At 40.2% G+C, this 26,503-nt stretch overlaps 1 protein-coding gene across 1 annotated transcript in view; it reads right to left on the reverse strand.

Annotated features, from left to right (window-relative positions):
- Positions 1–454: 454 nt before the first annotated feature.
- Positions 455–26,503, reverse strand: part of SH3TC2 (SH3 domain and tetratricopeptide repeats 2) — a 41,436-nt gene continuing 15,387 nt past the window's right edge. Inside the window, exons 10-18 of the mRNA XM_063292406.1 lie at positions 19,268–19,404; positions 18,488–18,529; positions 16,675–18,387; positions 16,395–16,575; positions 11,263–11,413; positions 10,217–10,339; positions 8,762–8,912; positions 7,454–7,650; positions 455–3,454 (exon numbers count right to left, since the gene is read on the reverse strand). Of these exons, the coding sequence (XP_063148476.1) occupies positions 3,263–3,454; positions 7,454–7,650; positions 8,762–8,912; positions 10,217–10,339; positions 11,263–11,413; positions 16,395–16,575; positions 16,675–18,387; positions 18,488–18,529; positions 19,268–19,404 (2,887 nt within the window). The 3' untranslated portion in view covers positions 455–3,262. The remainder of the gene's footprint in view (positions 3,455–7,453; positions 7,651–8,761; positions 8,913–10,216; positions 10,340–11,262; positions 11,414–16,394; positions 16,576–16,674; positions 18,388–18,487; positions 18,530–19,267; positions 19,405–26,503) is intronic.

The following is a 26,503-nucleotide window of genomic DNA, read 5'->3' on the forward strand; positions in this document are numbered from 1 at the left end:
TTTTGCATGCTGGCATGAAGTCTTTTGAACTGGTTCAGTATTTTTTCAAAGAACAAGTGTTATTCAAATAACATATTCCAGCTTAAGTCATACTATACCATCACATCACTTAAATTTGCCAATCTAACATGGATTATTTTAAAATTTTCCCTTAAACAATAAAGCCTAATTCTTTTGCTTCTTTAGAAGCAGGTTCTTTTTATTTCAGTGGATTTTTGTTTTTTTGTTTTTTTCAGATGAGAGTAGGAAAACAAATCTCAGCTTGTGTGCATAACATTAGGAATACATTAGGAAATTTGATTTGTACAGGATTTAGAGAAATGTAAAGAAAAATGTCAACTGGAGAATGTTACTCAACATGTCCAGCCACAGGTATGTCTTAAAAGTTCAGACTGCTTAGAAACCCTTATCAATTTCTTAAGACACTCTTGTTCTTAATAAAGACTGAAAGGGCTGAAGGAACTCAAAATGTTGTCTTTATTGCCCTCTAATGGTGAGATGACCTATGGTACAAGCAAAAAGCAAACACTGAAAGCTGTTTAACCAGTGATCATATATAAACATAGGAAGAAGCTGTCACACAGAATCAGACCATTAGCTCTTGTGGCTTAGCATTAGGTCTGGAAGTGGCTTGGTGGGTCTCTCAGACAATCCTCAGATTTGCAACTGGAGGCATTTTTCATGCAAGGTAATAAAGACTGTGCCTGGAGCCATCTGCATAACTAACACGTTGTCTAACTTTGAGCCATGACCCTCTCATACTTAGTTATTTAGGTGCTACAACATTTGCTCTGAGGTCATTGCGAATGGCTGTAGCAATGCTTTGTAGATAATGGAAGAATTTAGAATTATTATCCTGCTTCAGGATGGCTGCTGGCAAAACCAAGATTTTCATAAACAATCCTTGTTTGTTTTATGAATACTTCTCCAGTTTCTTTGTGACATGTCCTTCACTACTTTGACTCATACCTCTTTGCAAAGTTCAACATTCAGACATAAAGCAGGCCAGTGGAAGTCCCCCAGGGGTCTCACCAGTAGACAGAGAGATAAAAAGCTTGCAACTGGTTTGTGTTTCTTCCTTAATATTCAAAACAGGATCTGGCACTCATTATCTGTTGCATGGGGAGTCAGGTCTGCTCTAAAATGCTGAGACATCCTATTCATCCCAGCGTGGAAATGAATGCACAAGCTCCTCTAGAATATCTTGAAAAAAACAAAAAGGTGAAGTTGTGTCTGCTCTGCATTTCATTTCAAGAGCAAAATCTTAAAGGAATGCCACAAGGCAAGCCATTTCAAGAATGCTTCATGGAAGAAAATGATCTAAGGCAGAGGGACACAGCCTGTTGCTTCCCAAAGCCGTTGAGCATCCGAATTGCTCCAAATTTCCCACCTCATCATAATTTTCAAAGAAAAAAATTCAGGGATTGGGGAGTTATTCTATTACTGTATCTACAGTTAATTCATTTAATTTTAAACTGAATTAAATAAGATGGAATCCTGGCCACACTCCTTTTATGGATCTTTTTTCAGGCATGCTATTCAGAAGACAGATATACTCTTTGGCCCCCAAATGATTTGTACCCTGGCTTAAAAGGAAACACAGTCCAACCACACAACATCAAAAATGGGCTATCTCAATTCAGCTTCCCATTTTTAACCCTGGGCAAAATATCAAAATATTTCCACACCCAGAAGCCCTGGACAACTGGCTTTGACTTTTCATTTGGAACCAAGAACACCTAGAACTGAACATACTTGGTGGGGCTACAAGATGTTCTATAAAACTTTAGCATCTCAAAGCCAGCACATTAGGCATCCTAAGAATTTTACTTCCTTTCTTTTTGCCTATGTTTTGAAAAGCACATTTCTATTCTGAAAAACAGCTTGAAAACAAATGTTTGATTCTTGGTTGTGAGGACAGTCAATAGTTTATGAGCAAAAAAAATGTGTCTTTATTTTCTGACTTTCTTTTAAAGAGATCAAGCATGCATAGAGATCATCTCATTTGTAGTCTGTTAACAATCCTTTACAACCCTGTGAGGTAGGCTGGGCAGAGAGCAAGTGCCTGAGTCAAAGCAAATAGAGCCAGGGTGGTGTCATAAGCATGCTCTTCCTGAGGATACCTGACTGAAAAGAATCTGAAAATACTGAACAGTTTTGTAGTCGCCCACCAGCAGTATGGAGGCCTAGTACATCTGGCTGAGTATGGAGGTATCACTGCTTTCCTGAGAGGCTTCATGTCATGCCGCTCCTTCTCTGGAACACAGGAGCCATTTCCTCCCTTCCTCAGGATCAATGGAGAGCTGGTAATGCAACCCATTAAAAGGATGGAGGGCCTTCTGAAGGGCTCAATTAACCATATTTAGGATATGGTATTCTGGGTTCCATCTTTTCCAAAGGATACTTTAATTTAGTTTATTTGCAGTGTGAGACAGATATACTGTAAGTGAGAAACCAAAATAAATATAAATACCGATAAGTATTTGAGTTGTATTTGGCACTTGGTGACTTTGTGCATCTCTTGCATTATTTTCTTGGCAATAATATAGAAGCAATTTGTTCTGATGCTTTTTTTTTACTTCATAGTCTAGCTTACAGCCCTGGGATTTTGGCTTCCCACCAAGTATGGATCTGGCCCTGCTTAGCTTTTTGAGAGGAGCCACGGTTGGGTGGATTCTGCCCCCTAGCTGGTCTAAGCACAGATAACTGATGAAATACACAGGAGCAAAGAATCACATTTGCTACAACAGCATTTTCTGTCTCACTTCCTCTTTTATTCCATCTGTCAGAGGTTTCTGTTGATCTCTGTCTTGAAAGGGACTTTGCCTTTTGGCACTGAGGATGAATGGATGCAAGCTGAACATTCTCCTGGTGTTCTCTCCAAGGATCATCCCCACTTACTTCTTAGTGCAGACAACCTGCACTCCCATACCCTTTCAGCTCCTACTTTGTGCATTCATTATCTTGCTTTAACTGACTCTTTTACACCCTCTTATCTCTTAAATAAGGCCCATGTATGTAAACAAAGTCTTCTTTATATGTTGCTGCCTCTGATAAGATACAAAAATGAGCTTGATTTTTCATTCAGGACACATTCGTGGATGGCAAGCGTATATCCGTTTACAACAGTCCACGGGATTTCTATTCATTCAGAAACACAAGGAACTGGAAGCACCAAACAATGATTCTCTTCTTTTCTTGGCAGAGGGGCAAGATGATGAATGCCATTCCTTCAGAGCTGTGTGCTCTATAAGGAGACGTATCATACATCATGTCTTCCTTCACTTAACCACCGGGCCCGATACGTTGTCCACCCTCTTGGGCTCTTATTTCTTTGGGAAGCACTAAATATTTGAGCCAACTTGGACTGGATCTTGCCTTGCCAACTGTAGTCATCAGACTCAGTGGCAGCAGCCAATGCCAAGAAGAAATAACTGGCTGCATCTTGCTCATCCTGAGAAAAAAAGGAAAGAGATAAAAAGCAAAGCATTGGAATTTACTTCTAGTCAGAGCTGAAAGCAAGGCAGAGATCAAAGGAAAAGGGGTCTGTTGCCTAAGAAATTTAGAAGAACCTTTCAGCCATTAATGAGTACAGATTAGTACCTTAAATGGGCTTTTCCAACTCTATGATGTTATGATTCTAAAAGACTCCCCCCATTAAAAAAAATCTTTAAAAACAGAGAAAGCTTGAAACTAGCATAACCCTGTGCCTCAAGCAATGTTTTTCAGATTGGGCTATAATGAGGCAGAATGTGGCAAGCAGCATTCCCAGTTTACCACTTACCCAGAGGAAATGAGTGAGGATTTGATTGCTGGGAAGTACAATTAATATATATGAAGTTTCCAATGGACATGGTGGAACTTCTGAAAATCAGAAGATAGATCCAAAGCCAGGGTATTTAAAAAGGGAGTGGCGACTGCAGGACAAAATAAGGAGGGTGTCCAAAGTAGAAGCAACAGGATGGCATGTCGTAAACCACAGTTGCACAGCCTGCACCCCAAGCCATGTGTAGTTCTTCCAAGCTGTCTATGAAGCTTCCAGAGCCCCTTCCAAAGAACAGCTTATCAAATTTGGACAGAAAAACCTCAGACAACCATTAGATGGCAGGAAAGAGGTTCAGAAAAGTCTAGGATTTTGCTGACATCTAGTGATTCCTTGGATATTTGTATTCTAGATCTGGTTGCTGTACTACAAAACGCAACCAAATGGGACTTCTGGTGGGGACACGACAGACTGAACAGCTGTACCTGTGGGCTCAGTGGGCAGAACTGACAATGTGGCAGTTTTTTCAGGCTCAGGCAGGTTTTTCCTGAAGCCCAGAAGTGTTTTTCCAGAAAAAGGAAAACACCTGGAATCACCCCCTCTGTCCTCCAGATGGCTGCTTGCAGCCAGAAAATCACAAACAGTGTTCGCGTTCGACTGGTAAGAGCAGCCAGGGGGCTGGGATGTCACCATTTCCAAGCTGCACTGTAGCCTCAAAGGGACACTAAGACTGGCCACCCCATTTCTAAGTCACCCAATTTACATTTCTTTTAAGTATGCGTACCCTAAGAGAGGCTTTCTCTTGCTGCTTATTGTTATTTTGGGGATCAATTTTTTTAAAAATTCTTTTTAAGTTTTGGACTTTGTTTTCCATCTAAATATTAAGGAGGATTGAGAGTAAATAATTGTCCCCGTTATTATTCTTGTACTAAATTTGAAGATATTAGCATTTTCCTACACGTTGAATTGGCTGTTTTGAACTTTCAGTTTTCTGCTTCTACTTTCCCTGGGGAACTGTCTGCATATCTCACTTTCACTTATGTAAACACATTCTGGAATTCTTTCATACCTTTGCCTTTCAGTAGTTAAGCTCCTAGGGGGCGCCATAATCTACAGCTTGAGACATGGAGGATTTTAAACAGACTTTCTCTGACTTCCACCAAGATTTTAAACAAATTCTTTCTGATTCCTACCAAGTTTTTATGCAAGGCATTCAGGACATTGTGAAAAATATGAGGTCTAAAATGTGTCATCTGGTTCGGGATGTCATGGATGAAACTGAGGAATTTAACAGTGACAGAAATGTCTCTTCTAAGAGTGAGATTGGAATTTCTGTTGAAATGCTGGATGAAAATCAGATAGTCAACTTGAAGAAATTAAAGGGAGAGATCAAGTTGCAAGCCACAAGTGAAATTGATCTTCTGGTGGAACGCCATGGGAAGGAAGGGGTTATTATGTATGGGAGGTCTCCTGAAGAGAAGTCAAAGATTTTGAGGGGGGGAATTGGGCTGTTCAATTTTTTTTAAGAAAAAAGCTCTGTGCCCATTGTGGGGGTATGTAAATGCTCTGGTATATTTTGAAGTGGGATAAGGGTTTAAGAATATTTATCTGAATTGCTTTTAGGGTTTGGCTGATTTCATTTATCTTTACCGATTTGGATTAAGATTATTAAGGTATAATAAAAAATATCTATTTGGATGGTTTTGGGTTTAATATGATCAAGATTATTAAAATTGTTGTATTATCAAATACAATGGCAGACAATTTATATGTTTTTTAGTTTGATCTTTATTATAGTAGACAGGAACGTATAGAAAAGTAGTAGGAAGGAAATAATTAAATAAATGTTATCTTTGGGGGTGGAATTGATTAGGAGGTGTCTGTGTGTGTGTGTATTTAAAGCGGCTGGAGGCTGCTGATATGAAGACCTGGAAGCTCCTCACAATGTACGGAGGCTTCCACCCCAAGTCCAACACCCAGAGATTGTACACCTGACAGAAAGAGGGAGGGCAGGGTTTGGTGAGCATCCAAGCCACTGTCCTGGATGAGACCCAGAGCATCCAGGAGTACATCATTAAGATGGCACCAAAAGATGAGCTGTTGAGAGATTGCCCGAGGCAGCAGCAGACATGGAAGGAAGATTAAGCAGAAGAAGTGCCATGGCAAGACAAGACCCTGTATGGGATGTACCATCGACAGATAGCTGAGGTGGCTGACACTGGGAAATCCTACCAGTGGTTGGAAAGGGATGGACAAAAAGACAGCACTGAGGCACTGATCATAGCAGCACAAGAACAGGCGCTAAGCACCAGATCCATAGAAGCAGGGGTTTACCACACTAGGCAGGACCTGAGGTGCAGACTGTGTAGAGAGGCCTCAGAGACAGTCCAGTATATAGTAGCAGGGTGTAAGATGCAGGCAGGAACAGCATACACTGAACAGCACAACCAAGTAGCTGGCATTGTGTACAGGAACATCTGCACAGTGTATGGGCTAGACCCTCCCAAGTCCAGATGGGAGATTCCACAGAAGGTTGTGGAGAATGACAGGACTAAGATCCTGTGGGACTTCCAGATCCAGACAGACAGGCAGGTACTGGCCAATCAACTAGACATCATGGTAGTAGACAAGGACCAGAAGACAGTGGTGGTGATAGATGTAGTGGTGCCAAGTGACAGCAACATCAGGAAGAAGGCGTGTGAGAAGCTTCAGACCAGGGCCTGAAGGAGGAACTAGAGAGGATGTGGAAAGTGAAGGCCAAAGTGGTCCCAGTGGTAGTAGGGGCACTTGGGGCTGTGACCCCCAAGCTGGGAGAGTGGCTCCAACAGATCCCAGGAACAACATCAGAGCTCTCTGTCCAGAAGAATGCAGTGCTTGGAACAGCTAAGATACTGTGCAGAACCTTCAAACTCCCAGGCCTCTGGTAGAGGACCTGAGGTTGAGGAAGACATATACCACCCATACGGGTGAGAAGGGATTTTAATTTTTTTTCCCTTATAAATACAAAGGGAGGGAGCAACTGTATTTAGTGATTTTTATAATGTGCCAATGGCATGACTTATAGAAATAAGGTGATTTTGGTTTAATATAGAGCAAAGGATTGATTATGGAAAATTGTTGTATATTCTTGCTGTTAAAAGTCAGAAGTCACCTCTTTTTGTAATTTTGAAATATTTTTCTCTTGTGTTTCTACACTTTAGGTTTTTTTTTCTTTTTTTCCTTTGTAGTTTTTTTGGTTTTCTGTAGCTTCTATCTTTGTTTGAAACTTGATAAAATTCTTATAAGAAAAACAAAAAAACAAAATGTAGCCAAATGGTTATTTTAGTTTGAAAGAAAATGAGGGGATTATTAAATATATGAGAAGGGATCATAGTAGCTCGACTTAACTGAAATAATATAAAATTTAGCTTTTGTCCTAGTTTTGGAGCAAATCCCTCTGATTTGTCATTCAAAGGCCAAAATCTAGCCATCAGCCTGATTATAGATAGTACATTCCTTTTGTAAACGGAAAGAGTATTAACTAAACCAAGTGACTTGGAGGTCCAGAAGATGGAACGTTGACACTGGAGCAAAAAATGCAAGAGGACATTCAATATTTTCACAAAATGCTGAATACCTTCATTTTTGAGTGCAAGGTAAATCTAATCAGAGCATCTTTACTAAAATGCAATCACAGATGCTGTCTTTCACCTTTAATTTATGCAGAGTGAGATCTCCCAGTCGGCAGTAAACCTTGGAATAATATATAGCTTCTTGAACCCCTTGCAATTCTGGTGAACGCAGAGACAGTGTCCTCAGGTAGCAGTCTTCAGCCATTTCATACATTTGCAGAAAATAATATACAGTTGCCAGCCGATGAAAGGCAACCAATTCTTGCAGATGATCTCCTGGAACAAGAAAAGTGTCATTTTAATCTATTAAAATGGCATGAATGACCATCTGGTGATTGTGAAGGCTGCAGCATTTGTAACTCGCCCCTTCCTCCGACAGCCCCAAAAGATCATGTACTCCAATCCTAGAGCAGCACCATTACAATTGTTTTCTGCCCAGGTCCTATGATTTGTGAAGATTGCACCACCCTTGCCACCACTTTTTTCTTCTCCCAGAAGTTAATGTGCAGTGCCAATCCTGCATGTTGAAAAGTTTTACAGTGATAACTGTAAATTCAATAAATTTAATCTGATTGGGAAGAAATGTCAATTTCATGTCGTAGGCATTAAACACTCCATGAGCTGCAATCTTGAAAAATGTGCATACATTGTGTCTATAGACACAACCATTCATAGCAGAAATGAAAGTTGAATGACAGATTCCTTGCCTGAAATATGATATAGACTATTAAATTTCACTGAGATGAAACTGGACATGCCACCTTCAAAAACTCATACAGAAATGTTCTATTCTGAGAAAGAATACACATTGTCCCATGGTGAGCAGTTACTCAACAAAATGAAGACTGAGAAAGTGACAAGGATGACTGAAATAATCCACTGGATAGGAACACATAGGATTATTTCAATTATCCTTGTCCTGTGAACATGACACTCACCAAAATGATAGGATTCCAGTTGCTTTCAGCTAAGAATTTCTAGGCTATTGGCTGCAACATCAATGTTAACAATATTGTATTCTACAAACAACCAAAGTCTTGTACAATTGTCACTGAGTCGTCTCTGGCTGGTACATCGGAAGGCTTTATCTGAGGAAGGTTAAATTTATTTGGCAATTTTTCCCTGGTAGCTGTGAATTCACAAAATCGGTGAAGAACATTTCTTTGATTCTAAATTAAGTCAAGTATAATAAATGTCTACTTACCTTTGTGATGGGATTTTGTGCCTTTTAAACATTTACTGATGCCAACTTGAGTATTTTAAATTGACTTGTGTAACAGCAGCTTCTAAGAGATGTGTGGTGCTTATTTTTGTACTCACAGATCATTGACAACTTTCAGAACATGGCTTAGATATTCCTGTGTTATAAACCCTGATTCCTTCCTACCTACATCCACGCTGAGTCTCACTGCTAAGGTAGCAAATTCCAAAGCATTTTCATAATTGCGGAGCCCAATTTGCAGTTCAGCTAGCTTGTTGAACACTCTCAACTCCGTTTGTGTGTCTCTCAGTTTCCTGGCCAAAGGTATAGCTCCTCCCTGGCAAAAACATCAAACAATTTGTCATGTGGTTTCATAACTTCCTACCATCCATCCTCCCCCTGCAGCCAACAATGTGTCCTTGCTATAAAATAGCCTCTCAGAGAGGTCATGCAAAGCAAAGAAGACATGACCATGCATTCAGTCTCTTTGATCGTCGTTTTCCATGGCATCTTTTTCTTATAACTGAAATGAACACACCTCATAGTTTTTAGGTCTATCATTTTATAATAGGTAATAAGAATAAATGTAACTTTGGTGGACTCTTATTTTACCCTCTCTTGAACTTTAGATGAACCTGGTATCATTCTGCTTTTTGTTTGCTTGTTTTCTGCAACTGGATGTCTGCCCATGTGGCTTTTGCCTAGAAACTGATTTGGGTCTATTTAATTCAGCTAAATTAAAACCTTCTGTCACTATAAATTCAATACAGTTTGCACACACTGTTTAATATGAAAGAAAAGGCTACTCATTGGATCAATCAGCCCATTATAGATTTGATATCTGTCAGGGAGTGGGTAATTTTTTTAAAATGTTCATTTCTTACTTTTAAAGATGAAAGGGCTAGACATTTTCTCTTTTCTTTCTTTCTTCTTTTTAAAAAAAAAACTTTGTTAGTGTTTCAAACACTTAAAAAGAGATGGTAAGGTTTTTGTTATTAAGAGAGGGAAAAAACACACAAGAAAAAGAAACATCTCCTTGCTACTTCATAGTTAAAGACAATTAAATAAGGTTTTTAGAATGCATCTGTCAGCACAGCATGGGAGAGACACTTCTTGCAAGGACCACCATTAAGCTGTCGAATGTCACAGCTGCACTGGACTGCATTTTTGACCCTAGCCATCAGCAGCAGTAGCTCTCCAGCTTTCTAAGAAGGTGTTTTTCCAGTATTATTACCTGAAGGTATCAGGGATTGAACCAGTGACCTTTTGCAGTCAAATCATGTGCTCTATCATGAACGCATGAATAACATAAACGGATGATACGCAGAGAGCAACAGCAAGAAAATTCCTCATCACCACCTTGCTTCCACAATTGGCAGTCACAACATCAGTGGTCCTCTGACCTTCACTTCCATGCCTAACTATAGCCCCAGATTCCAGTATGCTTAGTTGCAGCCAGCAACAGTGGCATGTTGAAGGAAACACTGGAATGGGTTGGCAGATTTTCCCCATGATCTCTGTCTGACACACACCTCTTTTTCCACTTTCTATTTCTGCACGGTTTCTTTCCATCAATGTTAGAAACACCCAGTACTGGCAACCTCTAGAGATGTTGATACAAATAAATCTTGTAGTTGGTACCCTGTAATATTCCACTGCCTGATGTCTGTTCTTGGTCCCATTGAAGAAGACATCTCCTGCTTCTTCGTACAATCCCATGGCCAGGTGCAGCTCTTTGGGTTTCAGGGCTGTCTCTATGGATGCCTGAAAAGAGGAACCAGTGAGGTTAACAGCTGAGGCAATGGCATCCTGGAAAAAGGGTGAAGGCATGTTTGCTCAAGACACTTCAGTTTAGCTGCATATATTTTGAGGCTGTTATACATAACAAAATACAGAAGAACTTCATGACAATTTTTTACTTCAATTTACAGAGACCTTATAATTCTGAAGGGAAAAGTGGGAAATAGGTATGCAAAAAATTCAAAAATATCTCCATAGGATGAGATCCCCATTGCTCAGGATTTTATACCCCCTTATTTTACTTCATAACATTCAGTTCTCCTTTTTTTGTAGTTTGATGTGTATCACTGTAATGCCCTTCTGTTCAACCCCCTCTTACTTTTTAGCACTCAAATCTCTTAACCCACCACACTACAAAAGCAAATGTATAAATCTTATAAATCTGAATTCTACACCCACAAGTAGAACAGTTTCTAATACCACAATTAAGAATAATTCACAATATTAAATCAATGAACACAAGTCATAGATTTTCAGGATAAAATATTAGGATGATCATTTATCAGCGTGCAATATGTAATTGCATTTTTTGTGTAAAGCTTTGAGCATAAAACCTGCACATATGCAATGCAGAAGGTCTTCTGTTCAGCCAAGATCCAGTCTATTAGCTAGAGGGATATTTACTGCCATGGTTAGTGCTGCTTGTATTGCTAGACACTGACTCAGCATCCTCGTGTGCCAGACACAGATGAAAATTCATACTTTTTAAAGATGTCAAGGCAATTATTTTTCCCCCAGCAGTCAAGAGATTTATGTTTTTCAATGATTGAAATCACAGTTTTGCAACCATCTTTTACAAAGTGGTTAGGTAAAAAGCTACAGCTACGAAAAAGGGCCAAGTCCCATGCCAGCAGGATACAAACATATAAAATAACATTTTTAGGTACCTGTAAATACATTTCCACAAGTTCAGTCTCTTGCATTTGGTAGTAGAGCCTACCAGCCTGTAGCCAGGCCTGGGCTGTTTTAACAGTTTCCTCCAGGTCAATAAATATTCTGAGGCTCTGTTTGGTACAGTCCAATGCCTGTTTCAAAGATCTGTTGGATTCACATGTATTTCATTATTACAAAGAAACTAGGGAAACTCACGCATGGTCAACACAAACCACCCCATTTTGACCCACTGTATAAAACATCCCTTACCAAGAGACTGTGCTGTGACCTTCACGCAGGCTGAATTCTTTCTCCTGGTTTTAAATCCAATGGAGAAATTCTTTTAAAGCAGGTGGACCTTTAAACAAGCCCTTGTTCCAAAGATACCACTTCTGATGCAAGGACAACTGGGACTGCCACTGATGTTTTATGATGAAACTGTGTCACACTATGTGGTATATATTGCACCTACCTGCCATACTGGAGACTCACTATGGAATGAGTCTCAGGCTGATGCATGCTCTGTTCACTTCACATGACACATATGAAATGTATATCTATCAACACACCAACCCTGGGATTCATTGCCCTCATATGGGATATCTGTGCCTAGAACATCATTGGTTCAAACTTCAGCTGAAACATTTTAATTATTGTTTTTCTTTCCCTGACCCTACAGTATACCTACTTTAGCTCTTTTGGGGAAATGGAGTAAGCAAAAAAGGCAGGCAGGCAGGCAGGCAGGCAGGCAGGCAGGCAGGCAGGCAGGCAGGCAGGCAGGTCACCATTTCAACAGTATCACCATTAGCTGGCTTTGAGCTTCTTAAAAATTCACTGCAGATCAAAAGGTGGACAGACTCCCTATATCCCATGAGAAAAGAAGAATCACTACATTCCAAGCTGCTAATAAGTTCCCCCAATGTGATATGAATAGTACTGATATTCTCTCTGGGGTGTGATAGTTCCTTAAACAGGAAGAGGCATAGCACAGCCTGTTACCAGAGGGCATGCCTACAGTACATGTGTACTCCTAATACTGGTTCTTATTTCTATTATTTCTACTACCATCCAACTTTAATGCTAGTTGTTGAATGGTACCCAGAAAAAAGAAGGCATATCGTCTATGGGAAGCAAACATGAAGGAAGAGGACAGGATCTGTAGCAAGAGGACGTAAAGAGAATTAACTGAAAGGTAACCATAGATAAATCTAAGCTGTTATTATAGCTGTTATTATGAAGCCCATTCCATTATGCATCCTTACTTCTCCAATGCACCCTTTCATATTGAACAATGGGGCTCTAAGAACAGGTAGTTGCTTTTTACATTCCTGGCCTCTGAATAAACCCTGGCCTTGCACATGAAGGCTAATATCCAGGTTCTGGAGCATTCCAGCTACTGTTGCAGGCACTGCAGTAACAGTTTGCAAGCCCAACATTAAATGATGCCTTTAAAAATAGTATACATTTTTGGAACCTCCTCCAGGGTGTCTTCTTCAGCTTAACTTGCCACCTACACCAAATGCCAAAATCAGCTTAAGCACCAGAATTTGCACAGCTGTCTTTGTGTGTGTATGTGTGTGCATTTATATATTATAACGTTTCTGTATTGCCCCTCTTTGTTAGTTTCAGGGCAATGTACAAATTATCAAATGAAAAAAAGAAACCCCACAAAAGAAATATTTAACATTAAACAATAAAAGCTGTAACGGTAAGCTGCAAGAAACACATTCAAACTATTTAAAGAATAATAAGAAAAAAGGTTATTTGCCTTTTTATTATACTGCCAAAAAGATCATGTTATGAAGAGACAGTTTCCAAGATTTTGGACAGCCAGAGAAAGCCCAAGCAGGTGAGTTCATGGGCAGGCTAATATAGCAGCCAGCTTCCATCAGGTATTTGGGTTCTTACTAATGGAGTTAAGCACAACACCCTGAAGAAAGATGAGGATCCAGGCAGAAAACAATCCATTCTCCTTAGTTTATTTGGCGCATTCATTTCCCTCTTCCTCAAAAGATTTCAAGCAGCATCGCTTTTAATTTATTATCTTCCATTCATACCAACCCTTGTGTAGGAAAGCACATCTATGCATCCAAGGGGTCATGACCACATGCCACTTATCTCTTGGTGCTTATTTGTTCTTCTGGCCCATGAGCCTTTAAAGCTAGAGAATTCCGACTGTTGCCTGCATTGAGGGATATGGGCTCGGTGTCATGACCCCGTTGCAAGGCACAAAGAGCCTCACAACGTGGATCATGATCACCAGAAAAGAGAGGAAGGAGATGATTAAATCAACCTTCAAACTAATCACCCAAAGCACCCACACCCAGGAATGGATCTACAACTCAATGGGAGGACCTCACAAGGTGATGCAGATAAGAATCAATGGCACAGAAGAACCCACGCATGATGCCCTGGAGGGCGCACCTGTGGCAAGAGGACAAAGACGGCAGCCGGGAAAACGCCCAACCAACCATCCCAAACCCCATCAAGGGGAGTGGGGTCAATGGAGGGTGGAGGAGCCCGGGGTCAGGCAAGAGGGTATAAACAGGACCCCATGCCACCACACCCCCATTCCCGTTTTTCTCTCTGTCAGTACCGTTTCAATAAACCGGAAATCCTTAATCCCTATTAAGTGAGTCCGTGTCTTATTCGGTACGAGGCTGGCCCTGACACTCGGCTATTCGTTCTGCTTTTAGATGCCTTTCCTCAAAGGTTAGGCTGCAGATTACAGCGCAGCTACCAGGCAGCATTGCAGGTGGATCAATCTTCAGGGATCAAGATGGTACATGCATCTTTAGACCCTTGGGGCACCTCCATCTCTGAAACCCATTTGCGGTTTGCATCGCAAGCCAATAACAGCTATGTTACCTCAGTGTAATCTTTTCTTCTAGTGACTTTCTTAAGATTACTCACCTCTTATCCTATCTCCAAGCAGTTCAGAACAGGATATGCTTAAAAGCATGCCACCTGACTTCCTGCAAATGTAAGTCTCCTAACATTCTCTCCCCCCTTTTGTACTCACTTCAGCACTGCCTAGTTCTAAAGAAACTTACTGATCTTGAGAAAGGGAGCAACGTGTCTTTGGAGCAGGTAACCAAAGCAACTTCAATGTTTACAAGTATGTAATGGGAAGAAGGAATAACTGTAAGGAACAGAAGAAAGCTTTTCAAACAAGACCCTCCCTAGTTCTCATGAAGATAAAGGGAAGGAGGGGGAAAGCACATTCAGTCTTGCAAGATTCTGTCACTATAGACGTGTAATAAAAGTAGTATTAGCGTACATAACTTTGGTTTCCTAGTCTGGTCTATCTTGAGGGGCTGACAAAATATTTTGATGCAATCACCAGTCAGGCACAATGGAAGGGAGTTTAGAACTTAATATTATATTTACTGATTTTTCTCCTTTTTTATTTTTTTTTCAATCCCCCCCCCTTTTTTCCTTTTCTTTCTTTTATATGATTATGTGCGTCTATTTCTGGAACGATGACAAATAGCGGTGATATCAATATTCAGGTTTAGAATTTTATAGAGATTTAAAGTTTTTTGTTAAGATGATATAATGATCCTAGTTCTATACATTTAATGAATTAACCAATTAATGAAATAATCAATTAATGACTTTTAAATTTTATGATAATTATAAATCCTTGTTTATTTGCTGATATTTCTTCCATCCACCATACCTTTTTCTACCTTTTTGTTTCCTTTTATGTAGCTATTTATTCTGTTATTTAAATGTTTTAAACAAATTATTTATTAAAAGAAAAAAAAGAAAAGGGAGCAACTTGTCTTTGAAGCAAGTGAACCACTATGGCAGACCCAGCTTGAAATTTCTGGTGGTATATATAGTTCTTTCCTATGCGTGCACACATGTCTCTTTGGATCCAGTTATTGTATGTGGGTCTTGTTGGTATCTCATTTTTGTGCTACAAGAAGCAAGTCACAGAGACACCAGGTATCCATGGTAACAAATCATTTTCTTAAGTGTTTGGCAGAGTCAAAAGGTCAGGCCTTATTTGGTCAACAAGAAGTGTCCAATGACCTTATATGGGAAACTGAAACCATCCTCTTCTTCCTTGCTTGACTTGCATTTAAATAAGCCAGCTCTGCCAGAACCAGCCCCTTGCTTCTCCTGTTTGCAGCTTCTCTTCAACCCTTCTGCTCAGCACACTTGCGTGTGTGCATGTATTTGTAAATATGCTCTTTTGTATTTAAGAAGCTTTTGAGCCCCTCTAGGGATCTAGAGGAGGAACTGTTTATGTTCTCAGTTTTTCTTTGAATACAACTTTTTTTGGCTGAAATGCCTGGTGTCTTCTTTCTGATCTCTCGTGCCAAATGTTTTCCAGCACTCTGCACACACTGCACAAACTCCAACAGGTCTAGTGTCTTTCTTTGAGTTATTTGTAATAAGGCATATAAATATACTACACCTATTAACAAATGAGGTCTGAGCTGAATATACAGTAAATATATTGACATTCCGCATCTGAGTGCAGAATTGTATCTATCCCTTTTTTTTAAAGCAGGGAAGTCTGTGTACATATTTTCTTTTTGCCTCTTTCCCTGTATTCAAGATCTCTCTCTCTCTCTCTCTCATCTGTATTTATCTGGCAAATGAACATGTTGTACAGTTGATGAAGTGACTTCTGGCCTACCAAGGCAAAACATGCTCCTCTTTGAAGTGCCAGAAATGTTAATCTGTTCTGATTTTCCCAGAGAATAAGACAGCTAAACACAGGAGAATGTGTCTTTCTTCCTAAATGATACATATAAACTAATAATATCAAATTAGTATTATTTATTGTATTAAGATATTTCTTACATCTTTCCTAAATGTTCAAAGCATCTGACATTAAAAACAATGGCAAAGAACACATTAAAAACTAATGAATCTTTTTGAAAAGAGCACATGATTTGCCTTATGATCTAATGTTCAATGCATTATAAGTGGAACTCATGCCATTTGGGCTTAAAGACAACAATATTTTCAGATTTCATGCTATAGATATTATCATCTTTCACTTAAAAATGATAAAAGGAAATTGCTTAATAACAAAATCCAATGAAACCAAAATACTGTTCAAAATATTGTAACATCTCTAGTCCTAGTCATCATTGTTTAACAGTGAACATAAGTGCTGACTCACCTGGGTGTATGCAAACTCTGGTAGAGCTGGCTGAGAACCTGAAGAAGGTGTCCTTCTTTTTCTCTGTCCTGGAGTTGCTGAGCTAGGAGAACTTGATGCTCGTGGTATAGAATGCAGGCTCTGGTATCAGGATGCACTTTACTATAGAAATGGCAGAGGGACTCAGTGACATGAAGCTGACCTACACGACATCAGGCAAGATACAGATTTTTTAAAAGTTTGTCAAGTAAATTACACACTTGACTTCTTTGAACAACTTCCCCTAAGAATAAGTACTCACTTATCACATTTTGAGTCTTCAAGGCAATGGCCAAGGCCAGCTCATAAAAGACTATACCTTCTTCTGCCTTACACCTCTCCAGCTTGGACTGAGCCAACCATAACAAAATGTGCACCAGTTCCATCTGTGTATCATCACCATCATGGAGTTCAAAATACAACTGAATGGCCTGGAGAAAGTAGTATTCTCCTAAGTAGTAAGCCCTCAAAGATGTGACCAGGCAACCAAAGTTGGCTAAGGCAATGGCTTGGTTCCGCTGATTTCCATTTTCCCGGGCTTTATTCAAGGCCCATAAGTAGTTCTCTGCTGCCTTTTGCACCTGCCCTTCTCTTTTAAGGGCAATGGCTAAAAGGTTGTGAACCACCCCATCCTGTGTGACGCTGTCTGTCTGCCGCAGAGAACATAGGAGGTACTGCATTATCTCTGACGCCTTTTCTGGCTGACTGTTCAAAATAAACAGCCACCCCAAAGAAAGGGATGATTCAAATGCTTCTTCTTCACCCATCATTTTACCAAGGGTAACAGCCTGGTTGGAATAATGCACAGCCCTTTGTAGCATGCCATGCTTCAGGTACATTTTGGATAAAAGTGCACACAAGGCTTTTTCAGTCGATACAGTCCCAGCTTCATGGGAGAAGGCCAACCCACATTGCAGATAGAAGCAAGCCAATGCTGAGATGCTGTTGCTGCTTTTCTCTTGGACTTTCAAGAGTTTAGAGGTGTTTGCAAGGATGAATCCAGCACTCCAAATGGGTGTCAGGCCACCTTTTATATTGCTGGGGGAAAACATCCTGGCAGATGCCAAAGCTACATGGGGCAAGTACTTTTTTTCATACAGGTAGGCAAGAACAGGCATTGTATCTAAAGGATTTGCCCTGGTAACCTGGCTGGTGAAATGTGCATTCAGGAACTGCAAGCGTTCTGCAAAAGGAAGGACCTCATCATACTTGCCCAGCTGCAGGAAGAGCCTGACAAGGAGGAAGCAGGACCGAATTTCCATTGCAGTGTTGCCTACAGCAATGGCTTCTCTCAGGATGTACATCACAACCTCTAGTTCAGTCTCAGAACTGAAGCAGTGTCCAGACAAGCAGACCAGAAGTGTCATCCCTTTCCCAATCACAGATAAGAACTTCTGCTTCATCTTTTGCTTTAGATAAATGGCAGCAAGGTTTGCATGCAATGATGTAAGTAGAGGTAGATCTTCAAACCCCTTGTCCATAGTATTCATGGCTTCCTCAAAATAGACTCGTGCTTGGGAGAACTTGGCCTTCCTGACACAGAGGCGGCCCAAAAGATAGCATATCCGAATGTGAGCCCAAGCAAGGTGGCCCCTCTTGGCCCAGTTCCTGGATGTTTCCAGATATATGACTAGCTCCTCCTCATTAGTGAAACCATAGAAGGTGGAACTGAGGAAGGAAAAAGAGAGGTCATACAGACTTTGGAAATGAGCCACATAGCTATCTTGATTGAGGAAGGTCAATATAGGATCAAACACATCAGAGTCTTCCATGTGCCCAGCATTTAGATCAATAAAGAACTTGGGGTCATCAAGGTCATCTAGTTCTGGCTGAAGTAAGTGTTCAAGGGTGGAAGGTGAAGATTCACCCACTGGAGTGGACTGTTCAGAATTGGTATGAGTAGATAAACTATTATAAGATTGCTTCCCCCAACCTTCAAATATCCAGCCATCCTTATGTCCATATACAACAGCATCTGAAAAAGATGAAAAAACCACAAAGAGATGCTTCCCTTCGTGGTGACACATCTCAGGAAAAAAAAAAAACACCCCACTTTCCCTTTCATCCATACTTACCTGATGGTGTTTGTGGGTACATTGCAATAGGTTCAAAGCCATCTGTATAATCAAGAAAAAGAAGAGAAATATACAAAATGAATCCAATACAAGTTCAAAGGTCAAACTTCAAACCTGGCACTATAACAAAAACCTTAAGTTTCTTTATCCAAAAGATACAAAATAAAAAATGAAGTCCAATCTAAGCTTGGGAGATATGCTCCAAGGAAAGAACAAGATGAGCATAAGGGATACAAAGCCACATGACTGTGCTACAATGAAGGGAGAGTGCATTGTAAATTCTGAATTAGATCAATTTGTTCATTTTCTACATTGAAAATGTCATTAAAAACAATAGAGATTCTGTTCATTCACATTGTTTAACTGGCCTTTGATGCAGCAGAGTATAAATGTTAATACAGATTAACAGGTGATTAAAAAAATTGAGTGGGGTATGGGGCAAAAAGCCTGAGGAGCAGCAAGGAGGTGTTATCAGGTACTTGGGCATCTACTAGGATCATACTGGGGAAGTAGGACTTAGTGTGATATGTAAACCAGGCTGATGGCCTTGGTTATACTGTATCATCCTTATCACACCTCTTCCTCCTGCTAGCGTGTGCTACTAGCAAATAAAGCACATACAGATCATCAGCACGATCTCAAACTATCTCCTGAGTATTTTTCAAAAGTGATATTCTATCAGAAGATGAATGGCATGAAAGACGGGAAGAAGTAGAAAACTTGGGAACATCAAGGAATAGACATTAGAAAGAGGCAATATCAGGAGATATGGAGACATACCAAGTCTATATACAGAGGTGATGTCTGTCTGTGCCCATTCATTAAGAAGATTACTGTAATATACCTCATTGCCATTACTTGGAGCCTGGAGGAAGGCAGAAATTTCTTCTTCACTAAAAAACACTGGGCTCTTTCTCCTGTGTTGGAGATAAAAAGGCACAGAACTGCCAGTCAGTGCTGAACATCTGTAATGTTGCAAGAGCCCACTTACCTATGATATTTCCTGCTGTAAAATGCAGAAACGAAAGAAAGAAAAATCCAGATCATGCAGTCTAGCGTTAGACTAAGAAAATCCAAGCACAAATCCCCACTCATCCCTGAACCTAAGTAATGACCTTGTGCCATTTAATATTGCTTAATGAAACCAACCCCATAGGGTTATTGCTGAAAAAAAGTAGTGGACGGATAAATGGGTACACTGAATGGGGAAAATGTGTAATAAGCAAGGTACTTCATTAACATCCTGACTGATGTTTTTAAAAAGGCCCTTGAAAACATCTCAGGTATGTCCTATCCTGCAGACCAAAGTTCATTCTTTTTCTTCCTATTGCAAGGAGGTGTCACTTAACAGTAAGCATAGGATGGATTCAAATACACACACATTAAGTCATTCAAAAACCTTTCTCTGGTAGCAATGATAGCAAAGAAGTTTTAATAAAAGCAACTAAAGGAAAAATATATTGGGAATATACAGGAAGAGAGACAAGTACTATATCTATGTTCAACGTATCTTTATACAGATGAAGGTAATGATTAGGAAAAACAATGCTAACACAGTTGTTCAGTGATGACTAGATCTGAGTACGTTTATCCTCTATTGTAGCATTTCTCAAAGATCTTTGTTGTGTCATTTTTTTTCGGAGATTTTCTCATACTTTTAAAAACCACTGATCCTATGAAAAATATCTTTTAGTTTTCCAGACTTCTGCAGTAGCAACAGGAATTGGATTGGTTTCTTTTATTACATTAATGTATATACCAGGAGGAATACAAACAATAAACCCATGGAAGGATCCTTTATGGAATAATGGTTCGTGAGTTTTCCATTTTTTTCAAAAACTTTCAACCATAAGGACGAGTAATTGGGGACTGCCACCACTGATATTGTAGGTGCCAATTTGCATACAATCCCACCAACACACAAGTATTTGGGGGTGGTGACAATGGCACAGTTTATGTACTTGCATCAGATGATGTGACCCAAGTTCTGAGTAGTATCCTTTGCACAATCGTGTTATGACACAGATCATTCTGACTTCATGTATTATTACAGAAGTTGCTGCACCAACACAGTCTGAAAAGATTGGTACCAAATAGTCCAGTTTTATCAGACCTATGAACTATTTCCATTCCGGATAAGTTGCTGAAATAAATTTAAAGCCACAAAAAGGTCCAATGGGATTCATCAAATCCAAAATTATCTCCCCAGTTTTAATATTTTATAAAGAAAACTTGTCATGTTTAGTTTTATATACAAATGTCAAGCTTCCCTTGCTATTAAATGAAGCAGATACATAGCATTCTTCAAATATTGTTAATAGGCTTAACTGCCGATACCTATATATTTTATGTAAAATGTAAGCTTTTGGTTTCAGCCATTTTGCCTGCAATCCAATGGTCACTTATCTGGAAGTAAATCTCATTGGAAGATATGTATGTTTGGGCATTTACAATCCATAAAAACAGGGGAAAAAGTATAATTCAAAGGAAGACTCCTTTCAGGGTATTAGCAAAGTTAAGGTCTTGTGGAAGACAATAGCGACACCTTGTGGCCACTACGATTTCACACATGTCTACAATGTTTTTACAGAGGGGGCATAAAGACCACAAGACATTAATAGAAACATTAATTTGCACTTGGTAGAAATACATTCTCCATTTTTTCCAGCACTGATACCTCACATAAGTGTTATTATTCTTTCGTTATTTAAATTTATTGGCCACCTAACTCCAGTGGAAGTAATAGGAAATAAAACCATAATATCTATTCAATAAATTGTAGTTAAAGAAACCCTGTCTTAGCACGAAGTGTGACTCTGGTCTATTGCAAATCTATCCAGGCAGTGGATGAGAAAGTCTATTTTTCCTATAATCTGATCTGTTTTAAAAGCAGTCCCAAAGTCCTAGGGGGAGAAGAGAGGAAAGAATTCACTGCAGATGAACAGCCTCTCACAATATCCTGATGTTTTGCATAAGCTAGGGCAAAAGTGGAAGCAGAGACACTTTTTCCTCCCCCCACCCCCAGTGTGCTTCTCAGCACCCCCAATGGGAAACTCCTGCCATGCACTTTCCTAAGTCTAGTAATCACAATGTACTAGCAATGAACAAGCAACAGCACTGAAGTTTACACCATAACAAAGAGGGCTTCTGTGGTTGAATTCGACTCATAGATATCTCTCTTAAGACTGTTGGTGTGTCCTCCCTAGGGGTGATGTTCCAAGGACTTTACAACTGTCACAAGAAAGACATATCTTACCAGCTCAGGTAAAACTGAGCCAAATCCCAGAACTAAATATAAATGCATTTATCTAAATTAGCTTACACATCGATGCAGGATAACTGAGGAAGAGTGTCCTTTAGCTCAGCATGATTATTGGTTTGCATTCTGAATTGTTTATGGGTCCTTACCTTACTTTAGATAAAAGCATCCCATCTCTCCCCCTTCTGTTTGTTTTCCATTGACTGCACCAAGAACTATACTTGACATTTTATGGAAAAGGGTGAAGAATGACTATTTAATTGGCACATGGCCAACTTAAGCTGATCTTGGAAAGTCAAGTATGGCAGACTAAGTTAGTACTTGAATTAGAGACAACCAAGATTTGATTTGATTTGATTTTGATTTATTTTATTATTTATTTTTGTGCCTTCAAGTCATTGTTGACTCCTGGTAACTGACTGGTATAATCCCTGCAGTTTTCTTGGCAAGATTTTTCAGAAGTGGTTTGCCATTGCCCGCTTCCTAGGGCTGAGAGAAAGTGACTGGCCCAAGGTCACCCACCTAGTTTTTTGCCTAAGGCGAGACTAGTACCCATGGTCTCCCAGTTGCTAGCCTGGTGTCTTAACCACTACACCAAATTGGCTCAACCAAGAAATACCAGGGCTGTAATCTAGACTGGGGAGTAAACAAATAAGCAAACAAACAAAAAGTCTTAAAGAAGGCAATGCAAACTATTTCTGTATTGTGCTAAATAAAGTGCATGGAGGTGTTCATGAAGCCGTTAGGAGTTGAGCTCAGTTTTAGAGTGTCATTTTTGTTGTTGTTGTTTATTCGTTTAGTCGCTTCCGACTCTTCGTGACTTCATGGACCAGCCCACGCCAGAGCTTCCTGTCGGTCGTCAACATCCCCAGCTCCCCCAGGGACGAGTCCGTCACCTCTAGAATATCATCCATCCATCTTGCCCTTGGTCGGCCCCTCTTCCTTTTGCCTTCCACTCTCCCTAGCATCAGCATCTTCTCCAGGGTGTCCTGTCTTCTCATTATGTGGCCAAAGTATTTCAGTTTTGCCTTTAATATCATTCCCTCAAGTGAGCAGTCTGGCTTTATTTCCTGGAGGATGGACTGGTTTGATCTTCTTGCAGTCCAAGGCACTCTCAGAATTTTCCTCCAACACCACAGTTCAAAAGCATCGATCTTCCTTCGCTCAGCCTTCCTTATGGTCCAGCTCTCGCAGCCATATGTTACTACAGGGAACACCATTGCTTTAACTATGCGGGCCTTTGTTGTCAGTGTGATGTCTCTGCTCTTAACTATTTTATCGAGATTTGTCATTGCTCTTCTCCCAAGGATTAAGCGTCTTCTGATTTCCTGACTGCAGTCAGCATCTGCAGTAATCTTTGCACCTAGGAATACAAAGTCTTTCACTGCTTCTACATTTTCTCCCTCTATTTGCCAGTTATCAATCAAGCTGGTTGCCATAATCTTGGTTTTTTTGAGGTTTAGCTGCAAGCCAGCTTTTGCACTTTCTTCTTTCACCTTCATCATAAGGCTCCTCAGTTCCTCTTCACTTTCAGCCATCAAAGTGGTATCATCTGCATATCTGAGATTGTTAATGTTTCTTCCAGCAATTTTAACTCCAGCCTTGGATTCCTCAAGACCAGCTTGTCGCATGATGTGTTCTGCATACAAGTTGAATAGGTAGGGTGAGAGTATACAGCCCTGCCGTACTCCTTTCCCAATCTTAAACCAGTCCGTTGTTCCGTGGTCTGTTCTTACTGTTGCTACTTGGTTGTTATACAGATTCTTCAGGAGGCAGACAAGATGACTTGGTATCCCCATACCACTAAGAACTTGCCACAATTTGTTATGGTCCACACAGTCAAAGGCTTTAGAATAGTCAATAAAACAGAAATAGATGTTTTTCTGAAACTCCCTGGCTTTTTCCATTATCCAGCGGATATTGGCAATTTGGTCTCTAGTTCCTCTGCCTTTTCTAAACCCAGCCTGTACATCTGGCAATTCTCGCTCCATGAACTGCTGAAGTCTACCTTGCAGGATCTTGAGCATTACCTTACTGGCATGTGAAATGAGTGCCACTGTTCGATAGTTTGAACATTCTTTAGTGTTTCCCTTTTTTGGTATGGGGATATAAGTTGATTTTTTCCAATCTGATGGCCATTCTTGTGTTTTCCAAATTTGCTGGCATATAGCATGCATTACCTTGACAGCATCATCTTGCAAGATTTTGAACAGTTCAGCTGGGATGCCGTCTTCTCCTGCTGCCTTGTTATTAGCAATGCTTCTTAAGGCCCACTCAACCTCACTCTTCAGGATGTCTGGCTCTAGCTCACTGACCACACCGTCAAAGCTATCCCCGATATTCTTATCCTTCCTATACAGGTCTTCTGTATATTCTTGCCACCTTTTCTTGATCTCTTCTTCTTCTGTTAGGTCCTTGCCATCTTTGTTTTTGATCATACCCATTTTTGCCTGGAATTTACCTCCAATGTTTCTAATTTTCTGGAAGAGGTCTCTTGTCCTTCCTATTCTATTGTCTTCTTCCACTTCCGCGCATTGCTTGTTTAAAAATAATTCCTTATCTCTTCTGGCTAACCTCTGGAATTTTGCATTTAATTGGGCATATCTCCCCCTATCGCTGTTGCCTTTTGCTTTCCTTCTTTCTTGGGCTACTTCTAGTGTCTCAGCAGACAGCCATTTTACCTTCTTGGTTTTCTCTTTCTTTGGGATGTATTTTGTTGCCGCCTCCTGAACAATGCTGCCAACTTCTGTCCAGAGTTCTTCCGGGACCCTATCTACTAAGTCCAGTCCCTTAAATCTATTCTTCACCTCCACTGCATATTCCTGAGGAATATTCGTGAGGTCATATCTAGCTGATCTGTGGGTCTTCCCTAATCTCTTTAGTCTGATCCTAAATTGTGCAAGAAGTAGTTCATGGTCTGAACTACAGTCAGCTCCAGGCCTAGTTTTTACCGACTGTACAGATGTCCGCCACCTTTGGCTGCAAAGGATGTAATCAATCTGATTTCGGTGTTGTCCATCTGGTGAAGTCCATGTGTAAAGCCGTCTCTTAGGTTGTTGGAAGAGAGTGTTTGTTATGCAGAGTGAATTGTCTTGGCAAAATTCTATCAGCCTATGTCCTGCTTCGTTTTGTTCTCCCAGGCCATACTTACCTGTAATTCCAGGTGTCATTTGACTGCCCACCTTAGCATTCCAGTCTCCTGTGATGAAAATAACATCTCTTTTAGGCGTGTTGTCCAGTAGGTGCTGCAGATCCTCATAGAACTGCTCTACTTCAGCTTCTTCAGCATTTGTGGTTGGGGCGTATATTTGGATCACTGTGATGTTAGATGGCTTGCCCTGAATTCGAATTGAGATCATTCTGTCGTTTTTGGGGTTGTATCCAAGCACTGCTTTAGCCACTTTACTATTAATTATGAAGGCTACTCCATTTCTTCTGTGGTCCTCTTGTCCACAGTAGTAGATCTGGTGGTCATTTGATGTGAAGTGGCCCATTCCAGTCCATTTCAGTTCACTGACGCCCAGAATGTCTATCTTTAATCTTGACATCTCACCAATAACTACATCCAATTTGCCCTGGCTCATAGATCTTACATTCCAGGTTCCAATGGTGTGTTGATCCTTAGAACATCGGATTCGCCGTTCACCACCAGCACCGTCGGCCGCTAACCGTCCTTTCGGCTTTGAGCTAGCTGCGTCATCACGACTGGGGCTAGTTGAGCTCATCCTCTGTTCCTCCCCAGTAGCATTTTGACCATCTTCCAACCTGGGGGTCTCATCTTCCGATGGTATACCGACATATCTCTGGTTGTACTGATCCATTTAGTTTTCACGGCAAGAATACTGGGGTGGGTTGCCATTACCTTCCCCAGGGATCGCATTTAGTCTGACCTCTCTGTCATGACCTTCCCGTCTTGGGTGGCCCTTCACGGTTTAGCTCATGGCATCATTGAGGTGCTCAAGCTCCAGCACCACGACAAGGTAACGATCCTTTGCGGAGAGAGTGTCATTACCTTTATAATAAATTGCTTGCATTACTCTTTTTCTCGTCAGTTCCTGTCTGTGTCCCATTGTTGTCTAATTAAATTCTACTTAGAATTTTACATAACTATTAACAAAAATGTTTTTAAAAGGGACTTGTCATATATGCTTAGGCAACATTCCTGGCAATAGGCCCCACTGAATATAACAGCACTCACTTTTGTAAAAATATTGTATTATTGTATGATAGTTCTCTAAGATAGGTTTGCCAGCTCGTTTTGCTTTTTTCGGCATACCTATCAGGAAAACCCGCCTCCCCACAGATCTTTTTCAGTGTCAATAAAATTATTTCCATATTCTACATCTTGCATCCAAGTATCCAAATTACTCCTTGATGTATCTTTTGCCTGGCCTATAGCTAATTACCTCTGTCAGAGCACCATGGCAAGCTCTGCCAACAGAAATCAGTACTAGTGTTGTGAAAAAGATATTCCAAAGCTATTAAAAAGTTATAAACCTTTGGGCACAGATAAATTATCCAAAATTAATTGAATGGACTTCATCATAGGAAGCATTAATGATTAGCTAAGTGTTTGTTTCCCCTCTTAAGCTATATTAATTGATGTACAGCAACGTTACTCCGTCAGTTTTTCCTGGTGAATCGTCCAGGCTCAAGAGCTTGTGTAACTTACACACAGAGGCTGTTGCAATTACATGATACAATTCTTGCATATGTCGTATTTTTGTCTATTACTTGAGGCATCCTAAAACAAAGAT

The sequence above is a fragment of the Candoia aspera genome, chromosome 2, assembly GCF_035149785.1.
Source record: "Candoia aspera isolate rCanAsp1 chromosome 2, rCanAsp1.hap2, whole genome shotgun sequence".
In the NCBI taxonomy this organism is placed as follows: Eukaryota; Metazoa; Chordata; class Lepidosauria; order Squamata; family Boidae; genus Candoia; species Candoia aspera.